The sequence below is a fragment of the Scyliorhinus canicula genome, chromosome 18 (genome assembly GCF_902713615.1).
Source record: "Scyliorhinus canicula chromosome 18, sScyCan1.1, whole genome shotgun sequence".
NCBI classification, from domain to species: Eukaryota; Metazoa; Chordata; class Chondrichthyes; order Carcharhiniformes; family Scyliorhinidae; genus Scyliorhinus; species Scyliorhinus canicula.
Genome location: NC_052163.1, coordinates 35,485,493 through 35,504,641, shown reverse-complemented (window position 1 = coordinate 35,504,641; position 19,149 = coordinate 35,485,493). Strand labels below are relative to the sequence as shown.

At 40.5% G+C, this 19,149-nt stretch overlaps 1 protein-coding gene across 3 annotated transcripts in view; it reads right to left on the bottom strand.

Moving 5' to 3' along the window:
* Window positions 1–4,984: 4,984 nt before the first annotated feature.
* si:dkey-237i9.1 (SEC14-like protein 1) overlaps window positions 4,985–19,149 on the bottom strand; it is a 53,426-nt gene continuing 39,261 nt past the window's right edge. For all 3 annotated transcript variants that reach the window (XM_038778166.1, XM_038778167.1, XM_038778165.1), the window contains 8 exons: window positions 16,907–16,995; window positions 12,753–12,823; window positions 12,441–12,612; window positions 12,206–12,340; window positions 9,214–9,348; window positions 8,809–9,060; window positions 8,454–8,632; window positions 4,985–5,946 (listed from right to left, as the gene is read on the bottom strand). In XM_038778166.1, the coding sequence (XP_038634094.1) occupies window positions 5,841–5,946; window positions 8,454–8,632; window positions 8,809–9,060; window positions 9,214–9,348; window positions 12,206–12,340; window positions 12,441–12,612; window positions 12,753–12,823; window positions 16,907–16,995 (1,139 nt within the window). In that variant the 3' untranslated portion in view covers window positions 4,985–5,840. The remainder of the gene's footprint in view (window positions 5,947–8,453; window positions 8,633–8,808; window positions 9,061–9,213; window positions 9,349–12,205; window positions 12,341–12,440; window positions 12,613–12,752; window positions 12,824–16,906; window positions 16,996–19,149) is intronic.

Genomic DNA, 19,149 nt, shown 5'->3' with positions numbered 1-19,149 from the left:
TAATCCCTTTATTCTTCAAAAAACTATCTATCTTTACCTTAAAAACATGTAATGAAGGAGCCTCAACTGCTTCACTGGGCAAGGAATTCCATAGATTCACAACCCTTTGGGTGAAGAAGTTCCTCCTAAACTCAGTTCTAAATCTACTTCCCCTTATTTTGAGGCTATGCCCCCTAGTTCTGCTGTCACCCGCCAGTGGAAACAACCTGCCCGCATCTATCCTATCTATTCCCTTCATAATTTTAAATGTTTCTATAAGATCCCCCCTCTTCCTTCTAAATTCCAACGAGTACAGTCCCAGTCTACTCAACCTCTCCTCATAATCCAACCCCTTCAGCTCTGGGATTAACCTAGTGAATCTCCTCTGCACACCCTCCAGCGCCAGTACGTCCTTTCTCAAGTAAGGAGACCAAAACTGAACACAATACTCCAGGTGTGGCCGCACTAACACCTTATACAATTGCAACATAACCTCCCTAGTCTTAAACTCCATCCCTCTAGCAATGAAGGACAAAATTCCATTTGCCTTCTTAATCACCTGTTGCACTTGTAAACCAACCTTCTGTGACTCATGCACTAGCACACCCAAGTCTCTCTGAACAGCGGCATGCTTTAATATTTTATCGTTTAAATAATAATCCCGTTTGCTGTTATTTCTACCAAAATGGATAACCTCACATTTGTCAACATTGTATTCCATCTGCCAGACCCGAGCCCATTCACTTAACCTATCCAAATCCCTCTGCAGACTTCCAGTATCCTCTGCACTTTTCGCTTTACCACTCATCTTAGTGTCATCTGCAAACTTGGACACATTGCCCTTGGTCCCCAACTCCAAATCATCAATATAAATTGTGAACAATTGTGGGCCCAACACGGATCCCTGAGGGACACCACTAGCTACTGATTGCCAACCAGAGAAACACCCATTTATCCCAACTCTTTGCTTTCTATTAATTAACCAATCCTCTATCCATGCTACTACTTTACCCTTAATGCCATGCATCTTTATCTTATGCAGCAACCTTTTGTGTGGCACCTTGTCAAAGGCTTTCTGGAAATCCAGATATACCACATCCATCGGCTCCCCGTTATCTACTGCACTGGTAATGTCCTCAAAAAATTCCACTAAATTAGTTAGGCACGACCTGCCTTTTACGAACCCATGCTGCGTCTGCCCAATGGGACAATTTCTATCCAGATGCCTCGCAATTTCTTCCTTGATGATAGATTCCAGCATCTTCCCTATTACCGAAGTTAAACTCACTGGCCTATAATTTCCTGCTTTCTGCCTACCTCCTTTTTTAAACAGTGGCGTCACGTTTGCTAATTTCCAATCCACCGGGACCACCCCAGAGTCTAGTGAATTTCGGTAAATTATCACTAGTGCATCTGCAATTTCCCTAGCCATCTCTTTTAGCACTCTGGGATGCATTCCATCAGGGCCAGGAGACTTGTCTACCTTTAGCCCCATTAGCTTGCCCATCACTCCCTCCTTAGTGATAACAATCCTCTCAAGGTCCTCACCTGTCATAGCCTCATTTCTATCAGTCGCTGGCATGTTATTTGTGTCTTCCACTGTGAAGACCGACCCAAAAAACCTGTTCAGTTCCTCAGCCATTTCCTCATTTCCCATTATTAAAACTCCCTTCTCATCCTCTAAAGGACCAATATTTACTTTAGCCACTCTTTTTTGTCTTATATATTTGTAAAAACTTTTACTGTCTGTTTTTATATTCTGAGCAAGTTTACTCTCATACTCTATCTTACTCTTCTTTATAGCTTTTTTAGTAGCTTTCTGTTGCCCCCTAAAGATTTCCCAGTCCTCTAATCTCCCAGCAATCTTTGCCACTTTATATGCTTTTTCCTTCAATTTGATACTCTCCCTTATTTCCTTAGATATCCACGGTCGATTTTCCCTCTTTCTTCCGTCCTTCCTTTTTGTTGGTATAAACCTTTGCTGAGCACTGTGAAAAATCGCTTGGAAGGTTCTCCACTGTTCCTCAACTGTTCCACGATAAAGTCTTAGCTCCCAGTCTACCTTAGCTAGTTCTTCTCTCATCCCCTTGTAATCCCCTTTGTTTAAACACAAAACACTAGTATTTGATTTTACCTTCTCACCCTCCATCTGTATTTTAAATTCCACCATATTGTGATCGCTCCTTCCGAGAGGATCCCTAACTATGAGATCATGAATCAATCCTGTCTCATTACACAGGACAAGATCTAGGACCGCTTGTTCCCTCGTAGGTTCCATTACATACTGTTCTAGGAAACTATCGCGGATACATTCTATAAACTCCTCCTCACGGTTGCCTTGACCGACCTGGTTAAACCAATCGACATGTAGATTAAAATCCCCCATGATAACTGCTGTACCATTTCTACATGCATCAGTTATTTCTTTGTTTATTGCCTGCCCCACCATCTCGTTACTACTTGGTGGCCGATAGACTACTCCTATCAGTGACTTTTTTGCCTTACTATTCCTGATTTCCACCCAAATGGATTCAACCTTATCCTCCATAGCACCGATGTCATCCCTTACTATTGCCCGGATGTCATCCTTAAATAACAGAGCAACACCACCTCCCTTACCATCCACTCTGTCCTTCCGAATAGTTTGATACCCTCGGATATTTAACTCCCAGTCGTGACCATCCTTTAACCATGTTTCGGTAATGGCCACTAAATCATCGTCATTTACGATGATTTGCGCCACCAACTCATTTACTTTATTCCGAATACTACGAGCATTCAGGTAAAGTACACTTATGTTGGTTTTTTTACCTCTGTTTTGAATCTTAACATCTCCAGTTTTATTCCTTTTGTTATTACTGGGCCTATTCACTGTGCTCCCCTCAGTCACTGTACCTTGTACTGTCGCCCTTATGGATTTCTGACTATTTGATGGCATCCTCCAATAACCTGAGCTCTCCTTGGGTCCATTCACGTGTGCACCTTGGCTGCTGCTCCAGGCCTGACCCACAATCTAGTTCCATGGTTAGTCTTTCTGTTCAACTTCTTTCCTGTTTACCTTTCCTAGACTCTCTTCTGTTGTCATATTTACTTTCACTTCTCCGCTCTCCTCCAAATTCCCCACCCTAACCTTTCAGTACTCTTTGGTCTCTTTCTTGCTGCCATCCCAAGCTTACACATCATTCTATGGCCTCTTCCCTCTTAATCTCTGTACCATCAGCCCTACAACTCTCTGGGATATCTGCATTCTTCTAATTCTGGCCTCTTGTGCACTGATAGATTATTGATAGTTTTAGGTGCTAATTGAATGCATAGCTAGTCAAATTATTAAAAATGTCTTGACTGAGAATATTCATTGTTTTAGATAATGTATAAACTACCCTTGTTTCATGGCTGTAGAAAGTCAAAACAATGTTTCATGAAAAGTTGCACAAAAGCCCATTGCAATACTTAAAATGTATCAACAGCAAGGTTAATACGAGCACCTGGGGCGGGATTTTCAGTTTCTGAGACTAAGTGTTAATGTCAACGCAGAATCTGTGGACTTTTACGATAGGAAAACGGGCGCCGCACCTGGACTGATTCCGCTACCATTGAGAGGCGAGCACCAGTGCCGCGTGGAACGCAATTGATTCTAATGAAAAACAGTGCATGATTCGCCGGGTCCACGATCGACACGCCGCACATTCACATTACATTCCCCACACTCTCATCCCAGCCAACATGATGGCACTGGTTGCGTTGGAGCATGCCCATACAGTTGAAGGATTGGCTGGGGCCAGAGGGCAGCCAGGTGGGTGCACTGGGAGACACCGATATGACCCATGGCACCAGGTTCAAAGTAGGCGGTTAGCAGACAGTGCAGCTGCATGGCTGCCTTGCCTGCGGCGGCAATGGTATTCCCTGCCCATCCCACAGTACACCCCCCCCCCCCCCCCCCATCATCAAACTACGGCGGCGTTGGCACCTTCTGTAAGCCGTCTCCCTCAGCAGCCTCCAAGCTGGTTTCACGATTTTTAAAAGCATAAGTGAATCACGCCGTCGGGAATCTGGCCCATCAGAGGTAGAGGCCCTCCCAAGAATAGCGGGGCGGGCCCACTAATATGCAAACTGTATCTACAGGACGTGCATTCAAGAACACGCTGCCACTGTTGTCAAGGTGCTGAAACATTGCAATTTGGTGTGAAATCGGCAGTACTGCGGTTTCAGCTTCGGAACTAATCTTTCCTCCAATCGTCTCTCCCGATTTTGAGAATCCCACCCGAGCCTTGTAGGAACAGCATAGGTGGCTGGTGCACGTAGACATTTAATTAATTTGATGGGAGATTAGTGAATTTTAAGAAACGACCAGTACTTGGATTTGAATAAATCAGAAAGCCTCAGCTGAGAATTAGAACTAATGACAGTAAGGGGTTAGGCCATAGATATGGATTCCCTTAAAAGAAAGACCTTGTGACAAGGTTTCATTCTTGAATTCCTGAGTTCTTGAATCATCTGTTTGTGTTTAAAGTGATTTTGTTTTGCTTTTATGTTTAACACTTTTCACTATGTTCTGACCAGTTTATGTATTATTTAATCTAAGTTTTTTTGCAAGTGTATTTAAGTGAATATTTAGTAAAATAAGTGTTTAACATTTATTAGTAATAACCTCCATCAACCGGACTGAGCACCTTATTTTTGGCAGAAAAATAAGAGATCCTACATGCACTTAATTTTAATTGTTTCACCATGTCAGTTCGTAAGCCCCAAGCTGTGAAGTGCCCATCCTATCTCTCACCCTGGTTTATCTCCTTGAAGCCATTCCCTAAAATCCCCTTACCTCTGACCAAATATCCCCTGTCAGTAGCTTGGTGTCATAAGCATGCTTCATAATGCTCCCAAACACCTTGGGATATTTCATTAAATTAGAGGGCTTTTATAAATACAGGTTGTTAATGAAAATCTGAGTTTGTACAAAATTCCAAACCAATACAAATCGCAACAGGAAATAAGACAAACAGTAGAATTTCAGTCTAGAAGTTTATTATTTAAAAAGAGGCTGTTCAAAGGATATTTGAATTATTTATTTACCAACCCAGTGGTAACATGTATTGCTCCATAAACAAAGATTGATATGCAATGGATAAGTACAGGTAGACACAATAGGAATATTAACACAATGATTTTGTTTCATGAGAACATTATTGGCTTCAGGACATTAAACACTGTAACTAAATTGTGGAAAGTCTTCTGTCTCATACAGTTGAACAGCAACAAACAAATATGAAATGTTATAACTACATTCAAGTAGGTTGTGACCAATGGTTTCAAATCTAAAGTGTGCGACCTCATGCTTCCAAGCAATTATTTATCTGGTTCAAGTGCAAAAGACACACTTTCTATGTCTAGTATGTGCTTGTATTAACTTTCTTTTCATTTAAGTGTCAAATTCAGAATATTTGTTTCTTTGACCATGTGCTTTTTTTTCAATGCATTGTAACAACAATCTCAAGAATTCAGGAAAGAGTTGGTGAGATTTCCAGAACAGGTAGGATTCAAAGTACAGTACTATCTTTAAAACGTATTACAGTCTGTTAGAAAATGCAGTCCTGTAAACATTTACACCTTCATGACATTTGACTAAAATATGAATTAGTACATTATTTTAAAAATCTTGATCGCAAACTATGGGTGCAGGGTGCACTCAGATACATAGTGAAGGAGAAATCGAAAGACACAAAGAAACTGAACTGATTGTACTGGTTGCATCAGTAAAGTCAAATATGCATTTTTTGTTGCTGCGCCATCATTCCAACCAGCTGCCACCAAAAATTGTCCTGTTTTGCACTTGTTTTTTTAAAAACTGCAGGCATTCTGAACCACTACCTGGAGATCATAGAACTGGAGTGTGACTGGCTGGATGATGTTGTAATGGCACTGAGCTGTGAAAAGCCACTGTGACTAGATTCGAGACTAGTCATGGAACCCCTGAAATAAAAACAGCATGTGTTCTTAGGGTTTCAATGCATAACAAGTATTCATTTACATTACATTTCAAGATTAATTTGAAAGCTGTTTATTGGAAATCTTTTCATCAGTATCCAAACTATTTTCACTTTTGCAATAATTTGGCGCCATCTAACCAAATTGTGACAGAGTTATATGACAGGCGCATTTAGCCGGGTGTTTCCCAGTGTTCGCAACACCAAGAAACATGTTATTTTTCGGTACTTTGTTGCAATCCGCGGCCTCAGCGGGGAATTCCCCACTGAGGCCGTACTTGTCTTGTTTCCTGCACTGAGGAACTCTGCTTGCCGGAACTCCTCAGTGCAGGAAGAGTTGCATCCCGATCTCTCGACCCCCCCCCAGACCTGAACCCCAAGCTTGACTCACCTACAAGGAGATCCCCACACCCCAACTCATATGGGCAGGGCACCCAGGACTGATCCCCAAGTGTAGGAAAAATGCCAGCCTGGCACCTTGGCAGGCAGCACCACAGTGCCACCCTGCCTAGAGGACAATTACCTGGGATCCCTGATTCCCTGGGGACCACCCCCAAGTGCTGTTCCATCTGGTCTCAGTTTGTGGAGACCAGCGCTGAATGTCGCTCACCTGAGATCTTGGAGGAAAAGGGGTGAGATCCCAGTGCCTCAGTAGATCAGGAGAGATGCATATTAGAATGAGACAAGCTGTCTCACTCTGATCTGCAGATTTGCCAAATACTGATACACAATGAGGCAGGAGTCAGTTTGCGATAGCTCGTGAGATCGCGTTAGGTCTTGCGAGACATTGCGAGCCAGGGCGATCCCAACGAGGGATCTCCCGGCATCTGCTGGCTGCGCCGCACCATTGTTTGGCCACAACGTGACCGGTAGATCGCCCCCATAGAATTTTATCCAAGGATCACATACTGCCCTATTTCACTATCCTTCACCCTTACTCAAAGTAGAGCTTCTTACAACTTGTTTTTAAACAAAAAAACTTCCCGACTTTGTTCTTTTGGTGGCAATCTTCAGTTTATACTTTCTAATTACTGACTCAACAGTGCAAGTAATTGTTCCTCCCATTAATTTTTGACAATTTGCAATTTTGAACTACTGCATCAGGTCTGACCTCCTAACGAAGGGAGTCAGAAACCCTCTTAATTATCGGTCCATCTTTGTCTAAAAACTGCTGATTAAAAAAAGCAGAATTAAAATGGCACCTGGTTGGTGTAATTATCTTGGTTTTTAACCTCATCTCTCATCTTTTTCTGAATGCAAAATTAATAACCATATTCCTTAGAGTAGCTCAAACCTTTTAGTAACAGAAACTTGTTTGTAAAATATTCCCATCATTTGGACTGGTTTCATAGGAACGCAACATATAAACATTGTAATAAAAAATAAATCATGGTCTAAATTAAGGTTATTTCAGAACTGATCAAAACACCTGGCAAATTTTATCCATGTTTTAGCAAATGCCTCAGCAATTGTATCATTGCTGTTCCGATTGAACACAAAAACATCAAGACAAGTGGAGTCAGTTTTTTGCTTGAGTCTTGCCGGGGAGCACTGCCCAGTGGGAGGGGGCCTCAGATATTCAGGTGTGCACGATGCATGATTTCCCAACCAGTTAATGGGCAATCACTTCAAAAATGCGATGGCAGATGATAATCATATTAAACAAGATATGTTTAAGAAACCACTTATTTTTTGGAATAGCAGGCCACACAAAGAATTTAAGATTACAGGAGGCTTGCCAAAACCTCGACTTAATACCATTACTTCCGGAAATTATGACAATTATTCCCAATACAACTTACAAAATTGAACTCCCCTTTGTTAAATAAACCAAGAACAAAATTTGAATTGTGACCACGGAAATTTATAGCCTTGTTAAGCACAGTAAACTGAATTACCACCTGATTTAAACGTAATACATTCCAACAGGGGCTGGTTTAGCACAGGGCTAAATCGCTGGCTTTGAAAGTAGACCAAGGCAGACCAGCAGCACGGTTCAATTCCCGTACCAGCCTCCCCGAACAGGCGCCGGAATGTGGCTTTTCACAGTAACTTCATTTGAAGCCTACTTGTGACAATAAGTGATTTTCATTTTTCATTTCATTTTCAACTGCTTAAGTTAATGACCAAGTGTCTCTCTGAACTGACTCAATGGAATTGCAAGGCATGGATTCCTGCTGCATTTCCACACGGTTAAATTTCAAACCTTATTGAGACAAAGGTGCGGTGGGGGTTGGTTAGGAGATGCTGAGCAGAAGTGTATTTGTGCACCTCCTGCCAGTTTTAAATAAATCTGGAAAGAAATCACTTCTTCAAATGCATGTCAGGGACTAGCAAATGGTGTGGAAAATGCAGTTGCAGATTCATCAATGTTGAACTGAAGAATGAATAGATTCAACCATATTCAGTGAAATCTAACTGCATCTTGTACTCATCTGAGCACTGGTGAGATATGATACTGAATTCTCAATACAGTAGCTTTATATGCTGTACCTGAAATCGTCTGATCCTATGACTTCAGTGTAATACATAATTTTACACTTATGGGAAGAAACCTGTAATGTTGCCAGCACATCATCTACGCGAGGCAGGTTAGTTGTAGCACAGGAAGGCATATTGTGAAATTTCCACTGCAGGATATAAAAACCAGGCCATCTTGTGACATGTGAACCCTGTGAGCAACACAGAAGATAAAAACAAAATTGATTTAAAATCTGTGCAAACACCATTTATTACAACAAGGATGAACATTTCGAATGTTTATCTGATTACTTTGACCAGGCACTACAATTAAAAATTAGACCATGTAACACTAGCTGTGTTGGTTTGGGATCAATTTGAAACTGACCTGCACACTTTCTCCTTCTTTGCAGATGAGTGGTGGCTCCACCATACTATAGTCCTTTCCTAGCTGCCATGATTTATCTATAAGCTGCACATTATTTCCTCCAGGGCATGTGATCCCATGGGCTCCAAGGGTGTCCTTTTTGGGAAGCTGAGGTGCTCGCTTTGAATGGTAGATGTTGAAGGCAATATCACCCTTCACCACATCAAAATCCCAGGTTATCACAGAAGATGCTTCTACCATTTCAATTAGTATCTGAATGCACATAAAAGCAAAATATAATACAATGAGTATACTAACGAAATGCTCTTAGCCATCAGGACACATAACTTGAAGGCAAATAGCATGTTTACAAACATGGTAACAAATTGAAGTTTTAAGAACAGCCAGAGGCAACACAAATTTTACCTCATGAGGTGACCCTTTGAAAACACTTGCTGACTGATAAATAGTTTCAGTCAATAACCTGATGTCGTCATTGTCGAGTTCTTCTGCTGTTCTATACATCGATTTGGGGATTAGACCTCCCTCCGGAACCTCACACTAAAAAGGTGAAAACAAAAATATCAAATTAGACTATTAAATGATGCATGATTCTCAAAAGATACTTCATAATAAACGGCCAGCAAGTAGATAACTGGGCTCATTAAGTTTCAAAGTAACTGCTCGACACAAGTGCTTCCCATTTAAAAATATAAATGCCACCGTAACACACTTTGACAGAACAGTAGATTATGGGTATGACAATTATTACCCACATGTCGAGTTCCCAATCTTAGCTGCATGGTTGACAAAGCTACCTTCCCTCCATGTAGAACTTTTTTAACTGGGTGTGACATGGGATTACACAACGTTGGAAATTCAAGAGGAAAAGGGAGGGCAAACATAAGATGCCTCCGATACAAATGACAGTATCAAACTAGTGTTAACATTGGATTGTCATATAATACAGTACTATAGAATACTCCATGCAAAGGACCATGGGAATTATGGCCAGCCCAGGACTCAGACAGATACATAGCCTATGCGTATCTAAACACAGGTAACCAGACCTGATTGAAACCCCCGCTCATTTTCATTTTAATGGCCCATTTCCCAGGACAATAGAACTCAAATCAAGCAACTGGTACAGCCACAGAATGATCGGCGCCAATCCCCTTATTCAGAGGGCACAACTGCAAAAGGTCAATGATCGCTAAGGACCCATCCAGCCACCAAGGAACTCACCCCTTTATTGGCTGAAATGGAAGACAGTGATCAGAGCCCTGTCGAACTATTGGGTCCAAGGTTAAGGACTGCCCCAAAGAGCGCAAAATCCCAGAGGGATAAAAGAGAGCACAGCCATGTGTTCTGTCTCTTTTGGATCCAGCCTGTGCCAGCCCAGGAACAGCCAGCTAAGTTCAAGACCAACGATCGCTACCTGATGGATGAGCCCAGCAGAGACAGAGCCACTTTCTTCGAACCAGCCAAGTGAAATCCACATAAAGGCCTTATCCATTTGCACAGTGCCGGTTGCCCCAAAGTTAAGTATAGGTTATTGTAGCTGATAGATGTAGTTTAACTCGTAGTATATACTGTGTTTGCATGTTGAGATAACTCTCGTGTATGTAAATAAACCATCTTTTGAACGAACTAACTGGTTGTGTGGTGATTTGATCGATATAAGGGAAGGCGTGTGGTTCACTAAGATAAATAGAAATACCCACAGTATTGGCGACGCTGTTGGGACCGAAACAGAGCAACAATAAGGTTTTGATAGATGATAAAGCTTGTTACATATTTGGCCCAATTGATTTGTACAAGCTATTTTTTTTTTACAAGAAATACTGGACACAGAAAATAATATCTGAAAAATATATTTTATTTGGCCATGCATCTGTCAGTTATAATCGAACATACAAAAATGGAAACCTAATTTCACTCCCCCTTTGGGCCTGTCTTGTATACACCACTTGTATAGAAGCAAAAAACTGCAGAAGCTGGAAATCTGAAAGAAAAACTGAAAATGCTGGAAGACTCATGTCTGGTAGGATCCGTAGGGAGAAACAGAGCTCTGAAGCAGTGTCATACAGACTAGAAACATTAACTCAGTTTCTCTCTCCACAGATGCTGCCAGACCTGCTAGAATTTCCAGCATTTTCTCTTTTTATTATTGTATAAACCCCTACCCCAAACATCTCTCCATGCTTTGGGTCAAAACATCTCAGGAGAAAACATTAGACAGGCTGGGAGAGTAGCCCCTCAAAGAAATAATTCTTGGCTGGATAGCTGGTTCGCGATGCAGAGCGAGGCCAGCAGCAGGAGTTCAATTCCTGTATCGGCTGAGGTTATTCATCCTTCTCAACCTGACCCCTCTCCCGAGGTGTGGAGGTCCTACGGTTAAATCACCACCAGTCAGCTCTCCCCCTCAATGGGGTAAGCAGCTTGTGGCTATCTGGGACTATGGCGGCTTTACCTCATCTTTACTGCCTTGTAATTACCAATAGTAATCATAGAATTATCATAGAATTTACAGTGCAGGAGGCCATTCGGCCCATCAAGTCTGCACCGGCTCCTGGCAAGAGCACCCTACCCAAGGTCAACACGTCCACCCTATTCCCATAACCCAGTAACCCCACCCAACACTAAGGGCAATTTTGGACACTAAGGGCAATTTATCATGGCCAATCCACCTAACCTGCACATCTTTGGACTGTGGGAGGAAACCAGAGCACCCGGAGGAAACCCACGCACACACGGGGAGAATGTGCAGACTCCGCACAGACAGTGACCCAAGCCGGAATCGAACCTGGGACCCTGGAGCTGTGAAGAAATTGTGCTATCCACAATGCTACCGTGCTGCCCTTATTACTAATATTAGTAATAAGCATTTTAATTGGGTTACTTGATATTATACATCCGCCTGCAAGAGCAGTGAGGGGTAAGAACTGCTCAATCCTCTGCAGACCATACATTAATGATTTAACATGCATTCACTGATGTAGCTACTATTTATAAAGAGTGAAGCAAGAACTTCAAACAAAGAAAGCTGCATTTTCCTTTTGAAACACAATATATAAACAGAATGTGACTGGCTACAGGACAAAATTACGCTGCAGCTTATAACTGTATGATAAGTTACTTATTCTACCAATTTAAAACACACTTGTGTAATCAAGTCCTTTAAGTGCCAATGCAAAATGCTAGAATGTCTGAAATACCCATTACATAACTCTGGATCTTATCAAAACAAAACACCCTAAATCAGATTTCCTTCTTCAATGTGGCATTACTTAGTTCAACTAACAAGATTTACTTTTCCTTCTGCTGAAGCAGCAAGGATCAGATAGTTCATGTCACATTTAATTGTTGACATGAGAAAATGACTCAAAAAAGCAACGAATGTATGAAAGAATCTTACCACACATTCTCCTCCAAGAAAATCAGGGATTACTTCTTTGTCTATGTAATCAACCAGACCACCAGGTCCCTGGTAATCGTTGCCTGCATAGATGAGGAATTTTTTTCTTGTATTGTCATCAATGAAAGGACTGACCTGGAACCAAACAAGGACATTAAATTACAATTTAGAATGCAAGGTGAATTGAAAGCAAAACTATTTACAATTTATTTCTCAGGCACAGTGCGCAACTTACCAACGTCCAAAGTACTGGAAACACTCTAGGCGCTCGAAGGATCAATAGCCGACCCAGTGTTTCTGGATAGTTAGCTTCAACGACCTCAATGATTCTCAACAGCGCCTTAACTCCGGGTCGCCAAAGGTGTCTCATATTCAAGCCTTCTAAATCCACCAAGCAAGTCCATGAACTATTTAATAAAAGTAAACAATCAAGAAAAACAGAAAATGTAAGGCTTTATCAGGGTGCTGTAATCTTAACATGAAATGGTTCTTTGCACAATGATATCATCAAGTGTCCTGTACTAATTAAAATGGAACTTGTGATTACCTGATCGGTCTTCCAAACACATTAGTGTTCTCTTCACATCGTCTTAATCCTTCTTCATTAATAGACAGAACCTGATTTAGATTAAAAATATTGTGTAAACGTATTTACCCTAGTTTCAAAAACTTCTACATATTTTATGAATTGATATTTTAATTGTTACATGTCCTTGTGTCAGAGACTCTTATAACAAAACAATTTATTTTTGTCCTCATTCAACACCTTGAACCAAATTAGATCACAGCAGATGACAATTTCACCCACCCATCTTGGTCTTGTAATTCTTAGTACCCTTGCCTGATAAAAAATCTATTCAGTTTTACATTGACCTAACCTCACAAACTTTTGTTCTGTGTGTGTGTGTGTGTGTGTGTGTGGGGCGGGGGGGAGAGACGAGAAAGCTACAAATTCCCTCTACCTTTAAGAAAGTGCCTATTGGCATCACTCTAGAATGGTTTGGTGGCAAACTTTAAGGTTACATCCCCTTGTTCTATGCTCCCCACCATTGTACGGTTTCATGCTGTCCTACTAATTTCCATGCTCATCTTAAGCGCCTCAATTAGATCATCCCTGAATTTTGCATATCTAAGAGAATCTAAACTTAGCACGTGCAATCTATTCTCATAATTTAATTATTTTAGCTCAATATCATTTTTGTGAATCTGCACTGCACCCCCTCTGTGGCTATCATATCATTCCCGAGGTGCCCTGAACTAAATACAGTATTCCAGATGGAATCTAACCAGAGCTCTGTAGAGCTGTAACATAACTTCCACTCTTTTGGCAGGAGTGGATTTTAACACTGATTGTAATATCAATATACAGTCATGCTCCTCAGCTATCATTACAATAGCTTGATATCCTGAGTCTCTTCTGAACTTTGATTTATTCACATCTCTCAACACTGGGGAAGAGGGTGTCCAGTGGGATTAGTCACTACGAATTCGACTTGTTGGATAGATTTGTCCTTTGGATTTAAAAACCATTTAATGATTAATTGCCTCTACTGGCACAGTAACTGAAACTGACAATAGCGACATTGATAGAGACAGAGGTCTACCCCGCAGTTCTAATCAATTGCAAAACAAAACTGTTTTCGTTCTTCGCATTTTGACTAGGCATGAGGGACAGGGACTATTGTTCAAAAACTTCTTCACAGTCTCGCTACTCTCTTTCAAAACTCAACCTGTGGTTTGAAGAACAGCTTTGATCCACTGCTTGAACATTCAGATTTATCTGCATTGACTCCTAAACGACTTATCCACAGAAGTCAATGGTGGTCTTGGCTCCAACCAGTTATTTTAATAGATGTAGAAAATATTTTATACTTCCATTCACCTGTCTCAGCATCTGGGTCCTTAATTCATTATTGGCTTCTCAACATCAATTTTATATACCATTAACTTTGAATATAGTTTTTCTCCCAATGTCTGTATTCCTCACTACTCGTGTGCATTTCAAAGTTTACTTATTTTGTTATAATTTGTAACTTTGCCGTTTGTGTAGATTATTATCTCGTGTCCATCTGTGCACATTTTAGCTGCCACTTCAAACCCGAGCCCTTAATTTTCCTCCTCCACTTCCCCCTCCAACAGCATTTATCCTTTCTTCTCTCTGCCAAAGGTAATCCACCTTGACAAATGTCAATTCTTCAATACTCAGCACCTCTGCTGCTCCACTGTTGCTATTTCAGGTTTGATTCCCTCTTATTCCGGGCACCTGCTCCTCCTTCTTAACTAGCAGAAATCCCAAATGCCTTATACTGTTCTCTCCCACCCTTGCTGGCCTTCACTTCTATCGCAGGTTAATATCGCCAAACTCCTTCCTGTCCCTCTCATCACACCCAGTATGATGAATGTAGGAAATGTTTATATAGATTGTATTATATATATATATTTTATATATATATATATATATATATGTTGCAGTAATATTTTTAAGAATCCTGGTTTTACATACAGGCAAGCAGTGTGTCTGCAAAAGATGCAATTATGATGTGGTAAAAGTGAGATAATCATTCATTCCAACCATTTACTTGTTTACAAAATGGTTAATGGAACTTTGTTATGATTGCTAGAGATTCCTTGGGTAGTGGATAATTTGGGACAGTGTGTTTAGACTTCGGTAAGTAGGTCATAGGAGCAGAGTGGGATAAAGGGGATGTAATTAATGGGAGGAGCTCGGTCTGTTTGCAGTTTTGGCACTTGATATAGATATGAGTTTTTAAGTTGAACATCAGTTTTGCCAAATGTTGTCAGGTTGAGCAGGAGTCTGACAAGGACAGAAGGGTCTTCAAGCTGTTCCTGGATGAATCACTCTCTGCTTCTCTGAAAGGAAATCTCTACACAAAAGTATCCCTGTGGTTGCAATCTTTATTTACAAGTAGTTTTTGACCTCTAATGAGCTTTGCTTAAATTAGAGATAGCGAAGGTACAAACAAGTTAGGAGTTGAAGTGCTTCCTTTTACTTTAAGAAATACCTGTGGGACATCACTAGTCATAGTCTGTCACTTTGAATGCATACCAATTATTCCAACTCTAAGTAACTGTCCTCCTAACCAATTCCCTATCCAGACCAATAGATTGCTTCATTTCATAAATTCTCGTTATTAATCTATGATGTGAAGCCTTAATAAATTGTTTCCCAAGTCCATAATAAGAAACTTTACAGCAGTTCCTTTATCTACTAAATTTGTTGAACATGGCTTGCTGTTTACTCCATGCTCGCTCTCTCTGGTCAGCTGATTTGTCCAAATGCTCAGTCACTCGGTCTCCAACTGATTCTAGTAACTTCCCTACAACTGATGTTAAAATTGTCTAGCACAACTCTCTTCCCTCTCTTAAATAAAAGGATTCACAGATGTTTATCCCATATAGATTACTATAAGTGCAAGTTTGTTATTTTAGAACGACAACTGCTTTAAACACAGACGAAAGATCCCTCTGCGTGCAGAAAATGCCACCTTAGACATTCCATCATAACAGCAGCTGTGGCTAGAATAGCTGCATGAAGTTGTTAAAATAAAACTACCCCAATGGAATAGAGCAGGGACATGCATTTGATCCCTGCCAGTTATGTAATAAGATCTCAGGAGGAAACAGAAGCTCTCAGCAATGTGCTGACAGAGCGAGAGCTGATTTTGAAGGATGCATTACTCCTCTCCGGCAGTCTGACTGCAATGATCAGTGGACAATTTTCTGCACTGACTTTACTTATGACATTCGTTTGGTTTCTGATAATTGTGTTGATTGAACTTTGCAAATCTATCAGATCATTAACCGCAACCATTCTATGGCATCACTCCCTTGGGAGAAAATTGAAAATAACAGGAAAAAATAAAACCATTAAACAACTTCTGGCCCAGTGTTTCATTTGTCAGCTCTGATGGTGCCTTCTCATCAATTAGTTTACAATTTCCTGAGATTATGTATACCTAAAACGGTTGGTACCAGACAAAAGCCTCACTAAATTAATGTTATTCAAAAACACATTACATAAACCTCTGAAGTAATCTTTGTTTTTTTTTTAATGCAGACTGGTATCTGAAACAAGTCTAACCAGCCTATAAAAGAGACACATTGGATTATTTCAAAGCGTACAGATCTGGAACCACCAGAATTTCCTTTGTTTCACCGAAGGATAGACATTTTACAGTTTTTGGTGATATGATTCTGGAATTTATGATACCAAACAGCAATCACTCAAGTTAAGCAAGTTATTCTTAATTATCCATCATGAAACTGATGAGTTAATTAATATTTCATGCGCTATTTACTGTTCCTATTTGGATAATAGAATTTAAGACTGAATCGAGTTATCATTAACCAACAACTTGAACCGTTGGCATCAAAGTTTGATTCCAATCCAGATTAAAGGAATAAAATCATCCCATCTGATAGGAGTTCGATCAGTTTCAATCCAATTCATAATGGCCACAAGCCTCTAATGTGAAACCAGCAACAGAATTCTACATAGTGGATAGCCACTGCAAAAGAAATCACTTGAAATATACATGCTATGTTAATTATTAACTGGAAGTACCTCTGACAACATTTTATGTTAACTGCGTAGAATTCCACTATTTCAGCAGAGATAATATTAGAAAGGTTCATCAAGTTAATTTAATTTTAAAAATACGATTATTAAAATATCCTTACATGCCGTAGCAGTGCTTCCTCTCCAAGAGCTCTGACAAGACCTTTGGTATCCATTTGCCCAAGTCGTAAGATATATAGGGGTCTTCCATCTGTATGAAAAAAGCAGCATTAAATGACATTGTCTAATATACTAAAAGTTCCAAGACTGTAACATGCAAAACACTGAACTACGAAGTAGTCCTCTTGAAGAGGTCTATGCATTCCAGTCCACAGAGTATCCAATTCAGATACTCAGAAATCACATTATAATTAAGTTTTCAAATTCCTCCACGGCTTCAACACCTCCCCCACCCCGATTTCTGTAATCTGTTATGACCCAATAAATCTCAAGATCTCTCTGCTCCACTAATATTCTTGAACATTCCCAATTTTAATTGCTGCACGGTTGGTGACTATGCCTTCAGCTGCTCAGGCACTGAGCTATGGACTTCTCCCTATGGCTCCCTACCTCTCTACTGTTCTTTCAAACGTATCAGTTTGACCAAGTGTTTGGCCATCTACCCTATATCACTTTTCGTGGCTCAGGATCAAATTTTTTTATCACTTTCCCGTGACATGTGATGGGATGTTTTATTATATTAATGGTACAATACGTATACAAGTTGCAGTTGTTAAAGGTAATAGCAAATATGTCCATCAAATTGTTGCTCCATAAAACTAGCTGCTACACAGCAGTTTAGCTAGTCAGGCATTGTACATTTACAATTCTCAGGTGGGTGAATATGCAGTGGAGCCGCTCTGGTGTCATGGTTTTGTCCTGTTCAGCCTATGGCTGCAAGCATTGGTACGACCGGGGAGTTTCCTTCCACAGGTTTCCCCTGAAAACGGTCGGTGCTCAGTAAGAGGCTGGCTGCAGTGAGGAGACAATTTCACACCCACCAAAAACAGCAATCTTTGCTCAGAACATTTCACATTGGATTGTTTTAGAAAGAATTGTAACAACAAGTGCAGCGCGGCAGCATAGTGGTTAGCACTGCTGCTTCACTGCGCCAGAGTCCCAGGTTCGATTCCCGGCTTGGGTCATTGTCTGTGCGGAGTCTGTACGTTCTCCATGTGTCTGCGTGGGCATCCTACGGATGCTCCGGTTTCCTCCCACAAGTCCTGTAAGATGTGCGGTTAGGTGAATTGGACATTCTGAATTTTCCCTCTGTGTACCCGAACAGGTGCAGGAATGTGGGGACTCGGGGCTTTTCACAGTAACTTCACTGCAGTGCTAATGTAAGCATACTTGTGACGATAAAGATTATTATTACACAATATTAAATATAGGTGACTGGAAACATCTGCATAGCCATACTAAATGTACAAACTGAGCATTGTCACTCTGAAGTTTATTTTTGCATAAAAAACATCAATTTGCTCCTGCTTTTGTAGTTCAAATTGTATCTCATTTGAATCTCCAGCTCAAAAGCTCTCCAGAAATGGTATCAATCCTATTGTACAACTGGCCCACAAAGGTACAATTAATGAAAAATAAATTCAGATAGTCTTCTACAATTTGACGCATATTTCAGTTCATGAATTGACCGAACAAGGAATGACTAATCCAGAAGCACAAGCAGGCAAATTTGAACTGAGAATTTGACACTTGAGTATAGAATTTCTCAATCAGAACCCAAGCACTTTTACTGTTACAACAGTCAATACAAATATTCACGCTATATATGTAACATCTATACAAGCCTGTTATGATTACTGTTATCAGTAATTTTACGTTCATATGTACTTATTTGCATAATTACCACCTAGCTATAATACATTGATATGACATTATTAAAACATGCAGAAAGAATTATTTAAAAAGATAGCGGAGAAAGAGGGAATAGATTATTTTATTGTGAAATACTCGCTGGAATACTTTTCCAATTTTTCCAGCCAATGCTGAGACCAAGCTTTGCCAAGTCAGTTAAAACAGTGTAGATGCAGCACAGCTTCCACACCCCTCTCCCTCCCCCCCCCCCCCCCCACCCCACCCAATTTTATAACATCCAGTACGATGAACATACACTTCCACCACCAGTGGCCCCTGCTCATCCACCACAACTTCTGCGCAAAATCCACAAAAACCCAATTAACTAATGTAGACAGTTACGTATTGTTCCACAACTTTCAAGGTTCTTCTGCCAAAGTTAAAGCAGGAAATCCTTGTGGAAGTCATTACCTAAACTGAACCCCAGAAAAATGATGCTTCTTGCACAAACATATTGCTATGAATTCCTAGAAACACAACTTTAGTATCAAAT